Genomic DNA, 20,272 nt, shown 5'->3' with positions numbered 1-20,272 from the left:
TAGTTATCTGGTTGTGATTATCTGATTAACTTTATTATTGTGATTACAGTGTAAGTGTGATGAATTAGTGAGCAGTTGTCCAGCTTCAGCGGTTCTGTTGTAAGAAACTGTTTGGCCTCGGCAGCCTTTCTTTCTTTCTTTTCTTTTTTTTTTTTTGCGAGCAATTGTTCGAGGTCCGCCGGTCTTACCTGTGCAACGTCGGGACTACAAAAATATATTCGCTTTGGAAGAAACATCAATTCGATTCGACATTCGAACATTGCATTCCATATTTGATTCGGAAATCGAATAGTGTACACTTTAATCGGTCGGGTGTTCGAAAAACCCCCGATATTCATACTGTCCCACTAAAAAGTCAACGTCCAAAGTCAACAAGTTCATAAATACCAAAATCGCTTCGCTTCGCGCGGGAAACGCTTCAACTGTCGGACAAACATGTTTTCTAAATCATTCTTCTGCAGGACATCTGTCAATTGGAACGGCCTTCCCTGAGAATTAGCTCATTCATCGATCCGTAACCGCATATTTGACTTTATAGGCATCGGTTAAGTTTCATATCTATATTGTTCTCATATTGATGTATTTTTTTGGAAATACATCTTTTCTATATATTGATTTCATATTGATGCGTTTGTTTGGAGATGTCTTCTTCCTTTTACTGCGCAATTTCATGCACTTTTTTGTTTGTTTACAAACATATTTTGTTTGTTTTTATCATAAGTGTGTGCGTGTATGTGTACAACAATTGTTTATGTTATCCCACTCTCCCATGTAATGTCCCTTGACCTTTGGGGAACCTCGAACACATAAACAAATAAAATGGGTGTGCCTCAGGAGAGAATTCTTCTGGTGCATTCCTTTGGGAGACATTTCTTCCTGGACCCACTAAAAAACTAAATCTAATGTCTTACTGCACGTGAACTTTGAGGGGGCCAGGCGCCGCCAAGCCGTAGCTTTTTCCTGTACCTCCTGCCAAACCCTCGGTAAAACTAAACATTATTATATTTATAGTCAATTTACTGCGTCAAAAAGAAACGGGAAAGCTGAAATTTGCCAGCTAGCGACTTGTGAGGTCCTGATATTTCAGATATTTTTTCGTTGTTTTTTTTTTTTTTTTCCTCCTCGGCACGCGTGGTCTCAGGGTAATGAATCCTCGTCCTTGGAGTTTCAAGAACAGTCAGACCAAAGAAGTTATTTCCAAAGTGCAGCTCCTACAAAGGACGATTGGGCCGTTCCAGAACGGACCCAGGGGTCACAGATGCTCCCTATTATCAACAATGGGAAGCCTTCCATGTGTGCTCATCCAGAATAGGTCACCACAATGCCATCAGGATAACAGCGTTCGGAGATTATCAGCGGTTGACCCCCAACCGAACCCGGATGATATCAATGCAAGTACGAGACGTAGCTGGCGATGAGTTGGACACCAGGGCTACAAAAAGCTGGTCTCCGGCAGGAAAGTGTTCACTTGCAACCGCACCCACAGCCGTGATGGATGCCTTCTTCGTCTTGCTGCTGGCTTCGGTCCTTGGCCAAATACAGGGTAAGCTGTAGTTATTACTGACTTAGGTACTGACTATAGTACGTGGGGAATATCTCCACATGGGGGTATTACTGAATGCTGTTTAGTCCGTCGCGTAAGAGTATTACTATGGTGCAGTCGTATTTTGGTTCTTTTCGGAGGGGGAAAAAAAAATTAAAACGTGTATATGTAAGCTAAAAAATATGTACTTTCTTGTGAGGTGTATGTGTCCTATCCAAGCACTAGGTTTTATTATTGTCACGGTCAGAATTTCTAGTATTCAGCCTGGTTCCGAATTTTGTTAGCGTACCCTATGGCAGTGGTTCTGAAGCTTTTTGGCTCCATGCAGCCCTCTTGTCGCTCATAAAAGTGTTCTTCCCCATTTTATATTAGCTTCGACGCAAGACACGGATGTAAGTTGGAGGTATTTTTATTGCCCCCTCCGAGGTTTGTGGCGAGCGACCTTTCCATGTATAGATAGTCCTTCCAACACCGCGCGGACTCAGGATCCATTAGACGCGCGGTTGAGTTCCTGGCAAGGGAGTTGTCCTGTGAATGTATGTTGTTCACAGGGTATCTCCCGCCCCAGGGCCCCATCCGATGTAATTAAGCTAAAGCTGACTAAGGGTTTTACAGCTCAGTTTGATCGATGGGAAGGATAAAGTTGACGAACCTAAATACGTCTTCAGCGCACGCGGTGACCATGACTCCCCCGTTGAAAGCACTCTTTGAGAAATTTGTCCCCTTTCAACGTGTCACACTCAGTGAATTTCAGAGAACACTAAAAAGCGATAAAAACCGGGCTGTTTGGTGCCTTGTTTGCGTGATATCTTTTTGATAACTTTGTGATAATTTGTGATTACAGCATGACGGCCTTGGCTGCCACTAGGGGTCGGGTGTGCAGTTGGTGTATTTAAGATGTGTCCCTGCCATTAAAGTTGTTTGTCGGTCAGTGCTTCGTCTGTGTTGTCTCTTTGTGTCCCCTGCACCGGGGTGTTATCGCTTTTAGAGAACACTGACAGCGCTGACAAAATGACAAACCACACATGATCATGTGGACGTCCTTCCTTTACAGTGTACCTCATGGTAGCAAGCTGCGACGTAAATCTAGCATGTGATTGACGCGTGTTCCTTTTCTGCAGGTGCTTTCCCAGGCATGTTCCCGTACGAATGGCAGACTTGCCGCGAGTGCATGCCCATCACGTGCGGGCTGCCCCGAAACCCTTGGGACCGACACGGTCGCACGTACGGTGGGGATGGTTCCTCCAGAGGCCGCTACCCGTGGCACGTGAGTTGACGTTCTAGGGAAATTCATTCTCCGTGTCAGTGCCATAGGTATACAGGGTGTTACCCTATAAAAGTCTACCCGTGCCGCCATGCCGTATTCGCCAATTACTCAATGCAGGTGGCACATTGTGCGATCTTTATATAAAGCTCATAAGGACATTTAATCTTGGTAAATTTCAAAGTGATTGAGTGCCGCAGCACGAAGTTATAACTCAAAACGTGCAATTCCCATAGTCAAAACAAACAAGATGGCGGCGTTGAGAAGAGCACTTGACATGCTGCTTCCCACACGACAACGTGACGCATATCCTGCCAGCCGGATGGAACTGCAGTTTTCATTTCGCTTTCGTGTAACTGTCGTATTTTGCTCAGAAGTAAGCAACGTGAGGAACGAAAAATGCCGACGTATACTCAGCAGACGACACCCAAAAGGGATGTCGTCTGCTAACTGAGAGGCGCCATCTTGGCTGTTTTGACTACGGGAGCCTCACGTTTTGCGCTATAACTTTGCGTTACGGTGCTCAATCACTTCGATATTTAACATGATGGAATGTCCTTATGAGTTTTATACGTAGGCAACACATTGTACCGCCTGCATTGAGTAATTGGTGAGCACGGCATGCCGGCGCGGGTAGACTTTTATAGGGTAACACCCTGTACATGATCTGCAGGCTTTATTTTGACTATCCGTTGTAGCTTTACACTTCTGCCGATCATTCGATAAGAGTAAGTGATAAAATATAGCGTAAATGCAGGCGAGCCGGTGGACGGATTCCGTACTGCTCAAAAGGTCTGAGCTTTGGCAGGCTTTTTTGCAGTAAGGTATTCAAGAGCTACATGCCTGACGTACTGTTTGGGATACACTGTTCCGTTGTGCGCGATATCGCCGGTACTCCACACAGTACATTATGAGCTATTTCAGGCGTACCTCAGTGTCTGTGAGTTATTGGGGAGTTTTAGGGGGATCCTGAGCGCCTTACAAGAACGATAAGATAAACGCTAGAGGCGATTGACTTATCTTTGTTTTCGTTGCCGTTATCGGGTGCACGTTCCGATCTGCTGAGACTGGCTGTTACTGATTGTTAGTAGACCGTTAATTGATAACGTGGCTTCCGAAGTACCCTGTCTACCGCACCCAATCAAGTGATACGATTCTGAGTCACGCGATACTGTTATCGGTTCTTCACGGTTCCGTTATCGTCGGTCTATACTAACCCTTTCTGTTTTCTAACAAGGCTGGGCAGTGGGCATCTTTTATACTTGTTAGTCTTTGCGCTGTATTTTGCTGGAGCAACTGTCACGTTGCTTTCATTCCAAGAGTGTGTATAGGCGGAATATACACTGTTATAACAGAACTTCACCACATAGCACGTCCCTAGCCAATCACCATTCCGAATGATAGCATTGTGTGTCCTGATTTGTTGAAAATGGAAGGCGGCTCCTATATGAAACACATTATGCTTGTCCCAAATAGGCACCTCCCCCTGTTTTGACCAAACCAGGACACAGAATCATGTCATTCGGAATGGTGGTTGGCTAGGACCGTGCTATGCGGTGAAGTTCTGTTTTAACAGTGTAAGCACGGCACGGGGCTAGTAGTTTTTTCTTAGAAAATAATTCCACATTGAAAATTACGGGCAACACTGGTCACCAACTGCGCATTGCCCGTCACGTACAACAGGACGACTCTGCATGGCTTCGCAACAAAAAAAAAAGTTACCTACAGTCAGTGACAACTTAACTCCTACAATTGGGACCGCCCACTCATCCTGCGATTGGCTACCTGCCTTTGCACGACGTCCCCGCTTCGTGAGGTAGTGCCGGCTCTCTCTGCTCCCAGTTTCCACTTGACCGCGCGAGCGACAGACGTAGCCATGAGGAGCAGCAATTCAGTCTGGAGCATTGAGCAGTGTTGCTCGCATGAATTGAGGATTACTTCCCACAAGACGCGGCCCCGAGCCTTTTAACAGCAATTTTACTAGCGCATTAAAATTGTTAAACGTTCTCTGCCACGTTTAACAAGCTGTTAAGCTATGCCGTCAACATAAACTGTCTGTCTCCTGCCTCCCGGCTTTAACGGGACGGTCGCACTCGGAAACGCATTTATGACTGACTATGGCTGACACTCTACCGGGCTGACTTTTTTCTAGAGTCAACTTTGTCGTCCGAAGTGTGTTTAGGTATCAGATACATGAATTTTAAAATCGGCTCGTATATTTCGAAATATATTTCGGCTCTTGCCGAACATATACTGATATCTGTCTCATAGGAATCCATGGTGAGCAGAGACCGTGTGAGAACTTTGTCTTATACGTGTTGGGCGGTGTTCAGATAAAAGGGCTCTTGGTGACAACGGGTATCAGGTCAATGTTACTGTATCTATCATGACGGCTGCATTGCCATGGCACGTTCTGGGTTACAAACAATGATAGGAATTGAGGCTGGTTGGTACGATACGCAGGGTCAGTACGAATAGCTATTTATCGTGTCTGCATGTCTTATACAGGCTGTGATCTATGCAAACGGCGTTCCTATCGGCGGTGGAGCTCTCATCTCCTGCAAGCTAGTCCTCACCACAGCGTATCTTGTCCAGGAGTAAGTGCGCATCATTCTCTAGACGCGGTTCCATCGACGGTGCTGATGTAACTTTTCCCCTGTAGCCACTCAACCCAGGAACTTCTGGTAAAGCTCGGCAAGGTCGACATGCAAAGGACTTCGCCAACGGAACGCACCTTCAAGGCAAGTGCAATCCATCATGTGGGATTTATTCGCTGGGGTGGTTGGTAGCGACCGAAACGAGACGTCGCCGTACCTACGTCGTGGGATCCTGCACGCGGGACCATGACTTTAGCTCCCTCACGTTATACACGCAACGTCTATACCTGAGATACTTGAACAAGAACCTGTCCTGTCTCAAAGGGTGTAAGTTCACGAGCTGAGTAGTTACCCTTTCTGCTCACTGTAGGTGTTCCAGAAGTCTCTTCACCCACTGTGGAACCCCGATAAGGACCTCTACTCCAACGACCTCGCATTGCTGCTGCTCGAACGTGAAGTGGACTTCGAATCTTCCAATGGTTTCATCAACACCGTCTGTCTGCCCCCCGCACTGAGCGATGCCAAGGGATGGCTCACCCTTACTGGCTTCGGCTACGACCTCTCAGGTAGGGCACGCCAGCGGAGGAATATTGGGGGGGATTTGAAATGCATTTGATAGACTTTAGTGGTACCCTTCTCTGCGCTACACTGGCACTCCATAGTGCATTGCTTACCACATGGTGTTATGACATTTGCGCACGTACATCATAGCTCTCTGGCGATTAAACTTGCCACTCGTCATCGTTCAAACGAAGTTGTTGCGTGGCGTTTCGCGCATCGGTGCATTGCAAAGTGGCTTACTGTATTTCACCTCGCATGTTTCTATTCTAGGTCGCAAAATGAACACCATGCAAGAACTCAACATCAAGAAACTTCCGCAGGATCTGTGCCCGCTCTTTAGGAACAAGCCTCATAATTTCTGCGGCCTCGGTACCGATGCCGGTATCTGTGCTGTACGTATTCGTCTCTTACCAATGCGTCTTTGGTCGTTTGCAACCTGACCCCTGTATTTTAAGGGGACATGACGTTTCGAAGCGTCACGTACCCGATGCCTGCCAATAGCAGGCGCCCTAGACCTGCGCTAGAATCGGCTCATGCGGCTCGCTTCCGTAGCTTCGTCTATGGCTACGATTAACGATCAGGCCTTCAAGGCCTAGTTCTTTAGGCTTGTGCACGAGTTATGTTGGAAACGGCTTTAACATGTATCTCTGCTCATTCTGCGACGTTGTTCTTTACAACCGACTAAGTGCTGTTAATTCGTCTGCAGGGTGACCGTGGCAACCCCATAGTGCAGATAACTCCGTCTGGACAGTTCATGCTCGTCGGCGTATCCAACGACTATCAATGCAAGGCCGGCGGTACCGACGTCTACACGCAGGTCTCATTCTTCCTGGACTTCGTCTGCAACGCTCCCATTGTGCCTTAGAACTACCTTGTCTAGTCACATCAGTATTTGTACATAATATTGCGTACCTTGCCCGTATTTAAAAATGTGATAATAAAACGCTGGATTGTTCATATCAATGTGTTCTGTTCTATAGATGTTACGCCCGGGGATATCACGATATGCGGACTCCTGCGCTCCTTGTTTGCACGCTCCCAGCGAGGGATGGCAGCACCATCACAGACGTTAGGAATAGCTGAGTCGGGGGACGAGTTCCATTTCTCATTGTTTTTCTTACAAAGAAACAAACAAACGTTAAGTCTCAAATCGGCACAGTCTAATGCTGGTACCGCCTAGAACATGAGGGGGGCCAGTAGTCAGCAGGGTATCACTACAGCACTGTATATTGGTCTGTGACCGAACTAACCAGCGTCGCTTTTCATTCTGACCAGCATGAGGGTGTCTGACCCTTTGCTTTGCAAGGGTGTTATGTAAGTTCACACATACATGTTGGGAGCTTAATCCTGCAGCGTTGCACACACGGACGCATGCTTTAGTTGAGCTCAGATAGTTTGCTCTCGCAATGCACTGCACAGAAAAGACCAGAAGAAGAAAAAACAAAAAAACAAACGAAGATGAGAAAAAGACCTAAAAGAGACCTAAAGTCACACCGCCGCCGACATATCCATAGTATACTATAATACGGATAATACAACATTTTGTATTACGATACAAAATGTATTCCGGGTGTTAAAATGGATTAAATGTAGCGGATTCCACGAATGCTTCTGAGAAATTAGTATTATGATATGTCGTACTTTGATTTTCAGCTACAATACAAAAACTTCTCTGTATTATGATGAAAGATGAAAGAGGCTTTGTATGTGTTTGTCCTTTCTGTGTTGTTCCAGCCTCAGAGCATCAGTTCTCTCTTTTCCTCTGTATTACACGCGACTAATACTGATACTGATACACATCTCCGGGGTAAACCTCTTCGACGCTGGTACTTTGCCTCCGACATTTTCCTAGGAAGGGCTCCTCCACGTAAAGCTAGCACGCAAACGAAACTAGCCGCCGTGTGCTGCACGAAAAAAAAAGTAATGTGGCGACCATGGTAGACGGCTGTGTACTTGGCTAGACTTGCAACCATGGCTCGGCTATTGTGCGGATTCCACAAATCCAGAACAGAAGTCGGTTCGTCCAATCCGTGTAGCATTTGCATTCGCTCTCGTCTGTCGCGTGTTCATTTTTATTTTCTGCTTGAAGTTGTGCGAAAGATAACGTGTTTTATAACCGTCTGTCGTTCCAATAGCTGGAATTGCTGTCTGAGTCCGGTTATCGCAGCCTGTCGGGCGTCCGAACGTTTGAACCAGACACCCAATTACGACCGTGCAGGCAGCCTTATCTGGAACATGTTTATCTAGAGAAACCTTCCAGCGGCTGCTCATGTTCTTAAATTTACTGTCTCGTCACTTCTGTAGTAGTGCAGTCAGGAGAATGCCGAAAGTAATCCGCGAAGTCATCAACACCGACTACGCTCCGAAACCCATCGGACCGTACAGGTAAAACAGGCCTTTCAAACAACATTTCAGATTTAACGGAAACTTGCAAACTGACTTGACAGCCATGCTGTGCGTGTTGGGCAGACCCTCTACATATCTGGCCAGGTCGGATCGGACCCCCGAACAGGGACGCTAGTGTCCGGTGGCATCGCAGCTGAGACACGACAAGTAATATATACTGGTTCCTTCAGTCGTCTTCCTAAAAACAAATGTTTTAACCCTGTCACGCAGGAAGTTGAATGTAACTTTCAACGAATGACATTCACACAATGTCCGCACTGAGTGCCTGTACTGTCCCACGTAAATTGTTTTCCGTCTAACGTTTATTATAATAATAATTATTATTTTTTCAGGCACTTACCAACATAGGCAAGATCCTGGAAGCAGCTGGTACCAACTTTAAAAATGGTACACTAGTTTATGACTTGATCCATCTAACAATTATGCCTTTTAAAGCAGAATCAAACGATACAAGCTGCTTATCGTCTTTAAGTGTGGTGGTGGCCTACACTGTGCGAGGGAAGTTTCATACACTTGTAATATTTTGTTTTGTTCCTTTAGTTGCCAAGTGCACTGTTCTGCTGGCTGATATGAACGACTTTCCAGAGATGAACAAAGTTTATGCCGAATGTGAGTTGTTTGCACGTTGACTGCATGGAAGTCTGCATACATTTTTACCGGATTCTTTTTTTTTCGTTGAAAAGTTGAACGTTTGAGCACTGTTAACTGAGCCATCTTCACGCTTTTTTCCCACTTGTGTTTGTGCGCCAGAAGATTCTGGTTTAACACAAAATTTTTTGCAACACAGAACTCTGTATTTCAAAGGTACACTGATTGGATGTAGCATAAGCAAAGCATTATTTTACACCAGGCTGGTCTGTATTATCAATGCAGAATACGGCATCTGGTTTCCTGCCTACCTTCACGTGTGTAGTCATGCTAACTTTGTGCTCAAGAAGCATCTAACTCAGCCTTGCAGTGAGATCACGCCTACTTTTTTTTCTATTAGTTTGCAAACCCCCGGTAGTCTGCGGACCATAGTGCGCTGGTCACTGACTATCACAAATCATTGCGAAGTAGGTGCACGAGATAGATACTTAAAAGGAGCCCCTTCATTCCAGCTGTGGAAGGTTGAGAAACAAGTAACAGGCTCTACATTTCAACGTTGACGTTACGTTCTCTACGTAACGTCAACATCTACGTTTGAGTGCCGAGTTAGGACGGCATCTTAGGCAATAATGCACAGATTTGAGGGGTGTTCCCAGGATTTTTTGCACGTGCACACCCCTACCACATCTTTTTCTGGAGGCGGACGTTGCGGTCTGTGCAGGTGTTTACAGGTCCCTATTAGGACACCTGAGAATAGTCATGACTACCCATGACTAAAGAGCGCACTTTTTCGCAAGCGACCTCGGAGCTCCAGGTGGGTGGGGCACAGCCCCCCCTTGGTATGTGCGTGCCAGATTTTAGGTGGCAATCTTGAGGCGAAAATTCATAAAGTAGAACTATCGGAAGGCCTAAACCCAAAAGAGCGTGCACAGGTCCATGCACAGGAACGATCTAACCAAGATCCAAGAAAAACCGACAGGTCAGAAGATCAAAAGCCAAACGATAAAGGGCCCCAAGAACGAAAAATATTGACGAACGGAACTACAAGATAAATCAGATCCACAAAGCCGAGTGTAAAACACCTGCTGCGAATTAATGTAGCGAACGAAGCATTTACAAAATACAGAAATATCAGGCTCTGCGATTACTGAACATGTTGGGACCCTCATAAACTACAAAGAAAAATAGTAGTCCTCGTAGTCTGCCCCATTGCTACAGTTCTACGGTTATGCGAAGTGTAAAGTCAGTAGTGTACCTTTGGCTCGAGTGAAATGGTTCATTTGCTACAATTCGCAACAACTATTTCATACTCGGCTCTTTGCAGCTAATTCCTATCGCGGTTGTTGTAATAACTTTCTTCATTTCTCTGTACTTCTGGTCAGGTGTCGTAACCTTTATTTTTTGGTTCAGGTTCAGCTCCGCAGCAGCGCAAGAAGTCTGTTCGAACCGGTTCAGGAACATGACTTTTGAGCCGGTTGCAATGGGCTATCGGTCTTCTGACTTTCCACTTGTCGGCTTTCGTCCTTTTCGTCGCTCAGTGTTTTGATTTTGTGGCTTTTTGTGTTTGCGCCTTTCGATAGTTTGGCCTTCCGATTTTCAGGCTTCTGATGGTGTTCCACGGCAGAGCAACGAACATAATCTACATCACACACATCCATTTTTGCCATCATCGTTACATTCAATTCAATTCAACGTTCATCTTCCCATTCACTGATGAATGGGGCTGGGGAAAAAAGCATTTTTATCTGAATATTTTATGTTGTCCTTTTAAACATAATGAGAAATTAGGCGACTTTGTAGTCTGGTTTGTACCCACCCATTATTGGTCCCTGTTTTAGATATGAAATGCTTTGTACCATGCATTGCGTTAAAAATAAAATAAAAAAGCAATTAAAATAGAATGTATGGGATAGGTTTTGTGAGTAATGGCACTCAGCATCTGTATGACATTAGACAATGCTGTGTGTATTACCTATACTATACATTACAGGGAAGAAAAGTCTGTTTCTCTCACTTGCTTTTTTCTTCTTCTTTTTTCAGTCTTTCCAGAGCAGCCACCAGCACGAGCTGCGTTTCAAGTTGCAAGGCTCCCCAAGGTAATTGCCTTATGAAGGTGAAGGTTGTCATTGAATCCTTCCTACTTAGGGGAAGATCACAGTGCCCTTTCCCTTTCCTATGGGGTCCTCACAGAGTTGTTTTCTCTAGATAAGGAGAGTTCTGAAACTGTCCTCTTTCCTACTTTTAAGGGACTGCCGCAACCGACCCAGCCGGTCCCGAAGCTATGTCGCTGTTTTACTCCTTGTTCGTCACCGACAATGACGCTGAAAGTCAGACTCAAATTGTCGAAAAATCCCAAACCGAGAAAACCTCTAAGTAAAGTAATTGCTGCTGGGTTCTAAATAACGCAAATTCAACGTGTAACATATACAGGGTGTTTCACGTAACGTGATAAAAAATGTGGTACTCTCTGGTAAAATCTGGTAAAAAAGCGTGTGTACTCGCCCGAGGACCGTGGGACTTTCGGCAATTACCTTCTGGAAACCTTTGCCATTAGGAAGGCTTTAATTGCGGGAAATTTTTATTTTTTTTCAATTAAACTTCGAAAATTGCTAAGCGAACGTCACTTTTTTTTACAGAATTACGAAGTCCTCCGTGGATAACCGCAGCCCCAACAAAAACTATGCACAGTATCGTGACAGAAATAGTAAAAAAAAACAAGTAAAATTCCTGCATTAGCCCCGCCTGCTCGAATGACGCAAAGAAGAGCGCGCCAGAGATGCGGGGAGAGGAGGAAGTGTTCCCGCCTCTTGTTCTACCTTTCTCTTCCCCACTTCGACCTTGATGATGGTGACAAAGGAGGCAAAAGGCGGCAAGGACACACATTTGGCGCGTGCTTCTTTGCGAAAATCAAGCAGATGGGGCTGAAGCGTAATTCTTTTCGACTATTTCTGTTGCGATACTGTGCATAGTTTTTGTCGTGTCTGCGGTCATCCGTGAGAGACTTCATGTTTCTGTAAAAAAAAAAGGTGAGGTTCGCTTTGCAATTTTCAAGGTTCATTTGAAAAGAATAAATTTACCTCAATTGAAATTTGTCCAAAGCCTCGTTAAATGGCGGCGAAAGTCCCCAGAAGGTAATTTCCGAAAGTCCCACAATCCTCCGACGAATACGTCGCCAGTTGCAATTTTTTTATCACTTTAGGTGAAACACCCTGTGCTACTCTACATGCATGTCCTGGTCACATCAGCTTTGGGTGTGTGACTCGGCAGAAATAGAACAAAGTCCGGGAACATGACATTATCCCCTTTTTCAATGTAACACCGCGTGCACAGGGCTATTGTGCGGGGGGGGAAAAAAAGTTTTCACGAGCCTGACTTTGATAGCCGAACAATGGTGATGCAAGGTAGGGTGAAGTCACCGGTGTGTAGTGGAGCAGCCTGGATCGGGCTTATCGTACTGCTAAACGAGCACAATCTCGAAAATAATGCCCAGATAACCAGCATAATGTGACTTGCTAGCTTAGTGCTCACGTTTTTTTCTATTACAATGCTCAGTGGCACTGTTGACACAGTCACGTCAGGCAGGAAGAACGTTTTTTTTTTTCGAGCGGAAGTCGAAGTTCATTCCGCATCGTAGATAAGTTGTGTGTGTAGAAAAGGGGCCCGACCTGACTGTCTGTCCCATTGGCACACGTGGTGGCCACAGATGATGGCGACGATGTGCACCTGCTGCCGCGCGCTACTGCGCTTGCTTGTCAGTTCTACTGACACTGTCCTAGCGTGAGGTGATGAACATCTGCCCGCTGGAACATTCCATCACCGCCGGTCAGGACACATGTCCGTGTCGGGGCTGTCCGACAGAAATTGAACATCTGTATGCAATAAGGGGATCAGTCGAAAAATCCCAAACCGAGCTGCCATTGAATTGAAGTTAAGCTAAAGTGTGGATAAACTTATTGGGTCGGATTAATACTGGCAGATCGTCACGGCCCCGATCAACTGAGAAAGTGTGGATAAGCCCAGTATAATCCATGCAGATCCGTTCTTCCAAAAACTTCAGCCGATCTGGTGTGTTTCTCTCATGTTGCCCTGCCATTTGCACTAGGTCGAATGTCTGACAAACGCACGCATTTCACTACCTTTCCTGTAATCATTTTTTTTTTCCCACCTGCAGGATGCCCTTGTAGAGATCGAGGCCATTGCTGCCGTTGACACACAGATATGAAGCTTACTTTAATGCCTGCCTTCGTCAACGCTTTGAAGTGTGTCGTAGCCGTCCTTGTGTCTACAGAGACTGCTGGTCCAACGTGTCACGGGATTTCCCTCGGTTTGTTGGAAAGATGCATGAGCATTGATGAAGCCTGGCATTGAGTACCCAAACGCTGTCTTCCAATGAAAGCAGACGTGCTGTACTCCTGCAGACCATTACAGTAGGATTTGTCCTGTTTAGACCCTAAGTGAAATGCAAAAATATAGTATTTTTTTAGCATTGTACTTGTCATTGCGTGTCACTTGCTCATCCCTGTCACTTGCTCATCCCTGACTCTTGCTCATCCCTGTCACTTGCTCATCCCTGACTCTTGCTCATCCCTGTCACTTGCTCATCCCTGACTCTTGCTCATCCCTGTCACTTGCTCATCCCTGTCAGTTGCTCATCCCTGTCAGTTGCTCATCCCTGTCAGTTGCTCATCCCTGTCACTTGCTCATCCCTGTCACTTGCTCATCCCTGTCACTTGCTCATGCCTGTCACTTGCTCATCCCTGACTCTTGCTCATGCCTGTCACTTGCTCATGCCTGTCACTTGCTCATGCCTGTCACTTGCTCATGCCTGTCATTTGCTCATGCCTGTCACTTGACATGCTTGTCAGTTCTGTGAACTATGTGCTCCTCGAGGGTCTTCTCTAGCAAAATTCCTGGGCGCCGAACAATGACTCTTGGAGGAGGATTTTCTTAAATTTATTTGCAGTACTTAGGTACGATTTCCTGTAATTGTACTCTTCTTTAACGCGTTTTTTTTTTTTCAATGCAGGGACTGTAGTCGTGTTCAACTTAAGAAGGAAAAGAAATCTAGTCCGTCGGCTCGCAAAATATTACTGCGCTGCAGGTAGGATGGTGGACACAGACAGCTCACGCTCGCTCCTCCGCGGGGTTATGTAACCCGTCATACTCACTCTGCTTCAGTATTCACTGCATGACATGTGTGGTGGCGCTGCAGTATTCTCTCCTGGCATGTTATTGCGTGTCCTTATCTCCAACGGCGTATGTAGTTGACGGACTAGATTTCTTTTCCTTTGCCACAGATCAACAGCTGACGGTATTCAAAATTTGCTAGAAAGTGCTACAGTTTAATTGTGAACAACTTAGGAGAAGACAAGCAAGCCTAGCTTATATGCAAAAGGGTCAACACTCCCTGCTGTACGAGGAGATGTGGAAAGACTAAACCGATGACATGGACAGAACAGACTCAAAAGCAGCAATAGCATTCAATGGTTACAAAAGTGCTCGATGCCTGGGTTGAAAGACTTCTGAGCTCGTGTTGTGTTACGTTATGTCCTGTAGTCGTTGTGCCCAAAACTCGGGCTTTGTTGCCATGCATCTTGTCCAGCAGCTGGTGTGTGTGTATGCTATTTTATCTTCCGTAGCCGCCTTCTAGCCTCGAGCATATCAGCAAGCATGGGCGTTCCCAGAATTCTTTCCAGGGGAGGACAAAGATCTTCCAAGGGGAGACATACCAGTAGACACGGAACAATAGAATGATGGCAATCGAAACCTCTGATATGCAGGGGATCCGGTGGATAAGATTCAGATTATGACGACAGCTGATCGTATCCAATGGCGCCCTGTGGGTACAGTGTGGACAATCCCCACAGTTGATCTTGAACCTCCAGATCCAGTTGATCCAGAAAAGGGGAATGTTTGTAACCTATCTATGTTCCATTGGAACTGTTAGTTGCTGTTTTGAGCATGTTATCACATTCCCTGTGACCTTCTGATGCGACTCGCACAAAGGTCGCCTGCCTGTGCACTGCTGGAGAGGCCCAAAAAGGCCGAAACAGCTGTCCAGTGCTAGTATGGCGACGCTTGAGCACACATACGCTACAGGTACACAAATATGCTACGTGCGGCCAAAGGGCTTCGGGTATATTTTTTCTCCTGTCGACTTAGCTCGTTCTTTGTCTTTTTGCCAGTGCACTGCTGAAGAGGCCCCCAAAAGGCTGAAACAGCTGTCCACTGCTAGTAAGGCGACGCTTAAGCACACATACGCTAGGTGCAGCCAAAGGGCTTTGGCTGTTTTTTCTCCTGTCAACTTAGCTCGTTCTTTGTCTTTTTGACAGTGCACTGCTGAAGAGGCCCCCAAAAGGCCGAAACAGCTGCCCTGTGCTAGTATGGCGACGCTTGAGCACACATACGCTACGTGCAGTCAAAGGGCTTCGGCTATATTTTTCTCCTTTCAACTTAGCTCGTTCTTTGTCTTTTTACCGGTGCACTGCTGAAGAAGCCCCCAAAAGGCCGAAACAGCTGTCCAGTGCTAGTATGGCAACGCTTGAGCACACATACGCGACGTGCAGCCAAAGGGCTTCATCTATATTTTTTCTCCTGTCAACTTAGCTCGTTCTTTGTCTTTTTACCGGTGCACTGCTGAAGAGGCCCCCAAAAGGCCGAAACAGCTGTCCAGTGCTAGTATGGCAACGCTTGAGCACACATACGCGACGTGCAGCCAAAGGGCTTCATCTATATTTTTTCTCCTGTCAACTTAGCTCGTTCTTTGTCTTTTTACCGGTGCACTGCTGAAGAGGCCCCCAAAAGGCCGAAACAGCTGTCCAGTGCTAGTATGGCAACGCTTGAGCACACATACGCGACGTGCAGCCAAAGGGCTTCATCTATATTTTTTCTCCTGTCAACTTAGCTCGTTCTTTGTCTTTTTACCGGTGCACTGCTGAAGAGGCCCCCAAAAGGCCGAAACAGCTGTCCAGTGCTAGTATGGCAACGCTTGAGCACACATACGCGACGTGCAGCCAAAGGGCTTCATCTATATTTTTTCTCCTGTCAACTTAGCTCGTTCTTTGTCTTTTTACCGGTGCACTGCTGAAGAGGCCCCCAAAAGGCCGAAACAGCTGTCCAGTGCTAGTATGGCAACGCTTGAGCACACATACGCGACGTGCAGCCAAAGGGCTTCATCTATATTTTTTCTCCTGTCAACTTAGCTCGTTCTTTGTCTTTTTACCGGTGCACTGCTGAAGAGGCCCCCAAAAGGCCGAAACAGCTGTCCAGTGCTAGTATGGCAACGCTTGAGCACACATACGCGACGTGCAGCCAAAGGGCTTCATCTATATTTTTTCTCCTGTCAACTTAGCTCGTTCTTTGTCTTTTTACCGGTGCACTGCTGAAGAGGCCCCCAAAAGGCCGAAACAGCTGTCCAGTGCTAGTATGGCAACGCTTGAGCACACATACGCGACGTGCAGCCAAAGGGCTTCATCTATATTTTTTCTCCTGTCAACTTAGCTCGTTCTTTGTCTTTTTACCGGTGCACTGCTGAAGAGGCCCCCAAAAGGCCGAAACAGCTGTCCAGTGCTAGTATGGCAACGCTTGAGCACACATACGCGACGTGCAGCTAAAGGGCTTCATCTATATTTTTTCTCCTTTCAACTTAGCTCGTTCTTTGTCTTTTTACCGGTGCACTGCTGAAGAAGCCCCCAAAAGGCCGAAACAGCTGTCCAGTGCTAGTATGGCAACGCTTGAGCACACATACGCGACGTGCAGCCAAAGTGCTTCATCTATATTTTTTCTCCTGTCAACTTAGCTCGTTCTTTGTCTTTTTACCGGTGCACTGCTGAAGAGGCCCCCAAAAGGCCGAAACAGCTGTCCAGTGCTAGTATGGCAACGCTTGAACACACATACGCGACGTGCAGCCAAAGGGCTTCATCTGTATTTTTTCTCCTGTCAACTTAGCTCGTTCTTTGTCTTTTTACCGGTGCACTGCTGAAGAAGCCCCCAAAAGGCCGAAACAGCTGTCCAGTGCTAGTACGGCAACGCTTGAGCACACATACGCGACGTGCAGCCAAAGGGCTTCATCTATATTTTTTCTCCTGTCAACTTAGCTCGTTCTTTGTCTTTTTACCGGTGGACTGCTGAAGAGGCCCCAAAAAGGCCGAAACAGCTGTCCAGTGCTAGTATGGCGACGCTTGAGCACACATACGCGACGTGCAGCCAAAGGGCTTCGGCTATATTTTTCTCCTGTCAACTTAGCTCGTTCTTTGTCTTTCTACCGGTGGACTGCTGAAGAGGCCCCAAAAAGGCCGAAACAGCTGTCCAGTGCTAGTACGGCAACGCTTGAACACACATACGCGACGTGCAGCCAAAGGGCTTCATCTATATTTTTTCTCCTGTCAACTTAGCTCGTTCTTTGTCTTTTTACCGGTGGACTGCTGAAGAGGCCCCAAAAAGGCCGAAACAGCTGTCCAGTGCTAGTATGGCGACGCTTGAGCACACATACGCGACGTGCAGCCAAAGGGCTTCGGCTATATTTTTCTCCTGTCAACTTAGCTCGTTCTTTGTCTTTCTACCGGTGGACTGCTGAAGAGGCCCCAAAAAGGCCGAAACAGCTGTCCAGTGCTAGTATGGCGACGCTTGAGCACACATACGCGACGTGCAGCCAAAGGGCTTCGGCTATATTTTTCTCCTGTCAACTTAGCTCGTTCTTTGTCTTTTTACCGGTGGACTGCTGAAGAGGCCCCAAAAAGGCCCAAACAGCTGTCCAGTGCTAGTATGGCGACGCTTGAGCACACATACGCTACGGGTACACTACGCTACGTGCAGCCAAAGAGCTTCGGCTATTTTTCCCTCCTGTCAACTTGAGCCCGGTTTCACCAATGCTGTTTAACTTTAAACCCAGATCAAGCGTTGTTAAAACTTGAAGCTAACGCTCAATTCTTTTTTTGTAAACGTTAGCTGGTGGCGTGATGAATGTTTCAGTACCAATAACTCCTGTTTGTGAAGCACAGTTAAGCGTTAAATTCAAGTTAAGGGACCGCTGATCACGGTTCAAGTGTTAATCGGCGTTGGTGATACCGGGCCTCAGTTTGTTCTTTGTCTTTCTGTGTACTCCCAAGCTCAAGTTAGTGTTACCCTTTGTATGATAGAACTGCCGTATAATCCTGAAATAATTTTGGGCCTACCCTCTCACTCGTTCTATTGCGGCAGGTGGCGCCAGCTGCACGGCGTTCCTAAACCTAACCTCACTGTTAACGAGCCGAAACCACAAAATACCTTTCTGCCTTGTTCGGACGGTCTCAATTACTGGAATCTCACCGAAGCCTAACTGGACTGCGATCACTCCGGTTACGCCGAGTTGCGCGATTTCGATAGATAATCAAACGATGCCTATCTCAATTACAGCGCCTAAGATACCATCTTTGGATGCACACAACTGAGTGAACACGCAAACACGATCTCAGTCACGACTTTTAGGTAGCGGAAATGGCTTAAGCCTAGCCAGGAAACCGGCACCTGTAGCAACTAATGCTTAAAAGCCTTTTGATTGCTCCACTGCACGTGTCTGACTTCGTTTCCGCAATTCGCTGAGAAACGCTTTGTCCTTGAGGATTATGTTTGAGAACCGATGTTTTGATTCTGTGTAAAGTTGTGTCGTAGAGATACAAGTAAAAAAGAAAAAAAAAGTTCCTTCTAACCGCGACCGGCGAGAGAAATTACGGGCCTCGCGGATGAATCCTGCCCGGGACCCCCTCCTCACGTCTCCTGGTGCTAGCAACCGTCGGGCCTTGTGTAGGGCGGGCCCCTGAAGAGGCCGGGGCTCTATATCTCCGGCTGATCCCCCCCCCCCCCCGGCATGGCCGGATGGATACATGCCCCGCTGGTTGGTGGTTATGCTAAGTGCTAAAGAATTCTACCACCAGTAGCTGTGTTGCCTCAGGTTCTTCCAGACGGATCCCGTGGATAAGCCCAGGACCGTTCTAGAAATGCGTTCAATATCACGTCATGGCGGCCCTCTCACAGCCCATCATTCGACGTCAACATCACCTTTCTTCACATTCAGAACGCATCATTCGACTTCACCTCGGTACCACATTGTATCACATCGCTACACATCAGCTTTTAACGCCACGTCATATTGTGGCCCATCCGGAGAATATTGGTCCGTGAAGGACACCGTGAGTACCTTGTAGTCATGAGTGAATTTGCCGATCTATGCCCACGGAACGCCGTGCTAACGCCTCGGGTCTTCCTCACCTTCCTGCTGTGTCACTCCATTTGTCTGCACGCTGTTCATAGCCGCACTTTCTTCGCGGCGCTAACGCGAAATAAAAAAGCCCCGTAGAATGAATGTAAACGACGCTTCTTGATATCGATGCCCTGTGCTATTGGTTTTGCACTCTGCAGTAGCAGGTTCAGGTGCGGCTAATCCCTTTTAAAACAGGGCAGGTAACTTAAAGTACCACAGTCGGAATCTAGACAGGCGTTCAGTTTAAGTAATAAAAGGAAAAGTGATCAAGCTCAGGCGCGCAGGATCAAGAAAGGATGGTGTGTCGCTGCCAGCCGCCCTGCTGCTGATTTTACAAGAGTGTGGGCTTGGCTTAGGCTGTTTCTAGTTGTTTCAGTTTCAGCGGTTAGTCGGGGCATCGTTGCGACGTTGGTCCTCTGATTTTCCTTTGGGTGGCTGTTCTCCAGGTCAGTAGAAGTTTCTTTCCAAGGATGTCTTCTTTGTTTGATGATGGAGTTGTGTGTGGAGTGCCGGGATATTCATGCCACAGTGTTAGAATCACAGGGGTGACACAAACCCGCCATTGTACCCTAAAGCGGGTAACTATTCTCAAGCGGGTGCTTTTGGCAAAACTGCCATCTTGTCCTGGTCGCACGTCATAGAAAACGTCCTTTTGAGGTCATGTGACTTTGTTTACATGTCGTTTTGCCGATTATCGACATATTTCCGTCGTCATATAATGCCAAGAGATGAACGTATTTTGCTTCTTCCGCAACATGGTAGCCAATTTCTCCTTAGTTTTAAGTACATATCGCATCGGCTCAGTGAGTCTTCACGTGCGGTCGTCATCACGTCTTTGGAAGTCGTCAACAGTACGAGGCCTTATGTGCGAAGCTGAAGCGACGACTTTCTACCGTGAATCTAGAGACATATTTTCCTAAAAGCAGGCATGCTGAGCTGGTCAAATGGGTCAGTAACCACATCACAATGCTCAGCACATTCGAGGTTGAAGGCACGGCCACTCCAGCCTCTATGCCCTTGAAAGAGGTCCTTGGTCTCAGCTGGGACATAGACGCAGACGAGATACGGTACTCGCT

The 20,272-nt window shown here is 46.7% G+C and overlaps 2 protein-coding genes across 3 annotated transcripts; both read left to right on the top strand.

Moving 5' to 3' along the window:
- The first annotated feature begins 1,438 nt into the window (after positions 1 to 1,438).
- On the top strand, positions 1,439 to 6,924 carry LOC135397563 (transmembrane protease serine 6-like). Of its 2 annotated transcripts, none has more exons than XM_064629159.1 (7): positions 1,439 to 1,543; positions 2,665 to 2,810; positions 5,316 to 5,404; positions 5,470 to 5,548; positions 5,775 to 5,970; positions 6,236 to 6,357; positions 6,672 to 6,924. In XM_064629159.1, exons 1-7 carry the CDS (start codon positions 1,492 to 1,494, stop codon positions 6,828 to 6,830), a joined length of 843 nt encoding a protein of 280 aa, XP_064485229.1. In that variant the 5' UTR covers positions 1,439 to 1,491; the 3' UTR covers positions 6,831 to 6,924. The 2 variants fall into 2 exon arrangements, with proteins under 2 accessions (XP_064485229.1, XP_064485230.1); XM_064629160.1 differs by lacking the exon at positions 1,439 to 1,543 and adding an exon at positions 2,456 to 2,608.
- Positions 6,925 to 7,984: 1,060 nt separating this feature from the next.
- LOC135398818 (2-iminobutanoate/2-iminopropanoate deaminase-like) lies at positions 7,985 to 13,450 on the top strand. The gene is made up of 6 exons (XM_064630318.1): positions 7,985 to 8,350; positions 8,413 to 8,518; positions 8,704 to 8,758; positions 8,912 to 8,980; positions 11,000 to 11,055; positions 13,131 to 13,450. The coding sequence occupies exons 1-6, from the start codon at positions 8,235 to 8,237 to the stop codon at positions 13,179 to 13,181; spliced, it is 453 nt and encodes a 150-aa protein (XP_064486388.1). The 5' UTR covers positions 7,985 to 8,234; the 3' UTR covers positions 13,182 to 13,450.
- Positions 13,451 to 20,272: the final 6,822 nt, after the last annotated feature.

Source organism: Ornithodoros turicata, chromosome 6 (genome assembly GCF_037126465.1).
Source record: "Ornithodoros turicata isolate Travis chromosome 6, ASM3712646v1, whole genome shotgun sequence".
Classification (NCBI taxonomy): Eukaryota; Metazoa; Arthropoda; class Arachnida; order Ixodida; family Argasidae; genus Ornithodoros; species Ornithodoros turicata.
This window is presented reverse-complemented; position numbering and strand designations above follow the sequence as displayed.

Bases quoted from the DNA above. Each gene is read 5' to 3' on its own strand.
- LOC135397563 (XM_064629159.1), top strand. From the start codon at position 1,492: ATGGATGCCTTCTTCGTCTTGCTGCTGGCTTCGGTCCTTGGCCAAATA. The intron at 5,549-5,774 runs GCAAGTGCAATC...TGCTCACTGTAG, and splicing joins CAACGGAACGCACCTTCAAG to GTGTTCCAGAAGTCTCTTCA. The intron at 6,358-6,671 runs GTACGTATTCGT...ATTCGTCTGCAG, and splicing joins CCGATGCCGGTATCTGTGCT to GGTGACCGTGGCAACCCCAT.
- LOC135398818 (XM_064630318.1), top strand. From the start codon at position 8,235: ATGTTCTTAAATTTACTGTCTCGTCACTTCTGTAGTAGTGCAGTCAGG. The intron at 8,351-8,412 runs GTAAAACAGGCC...CTGACTTGACAG, and splicing joins AAACCCATCGGACCGTACAG to CCATGCTGTGCGTGTTGGGC. The intron at 11,056-13,130 runs GTAATTGCCTTA...TCCCACCTGCAG, and splicing joins AAGTTGCAAGGCTCCCCAAG to GATGCCCTTGTAGAGATCGA.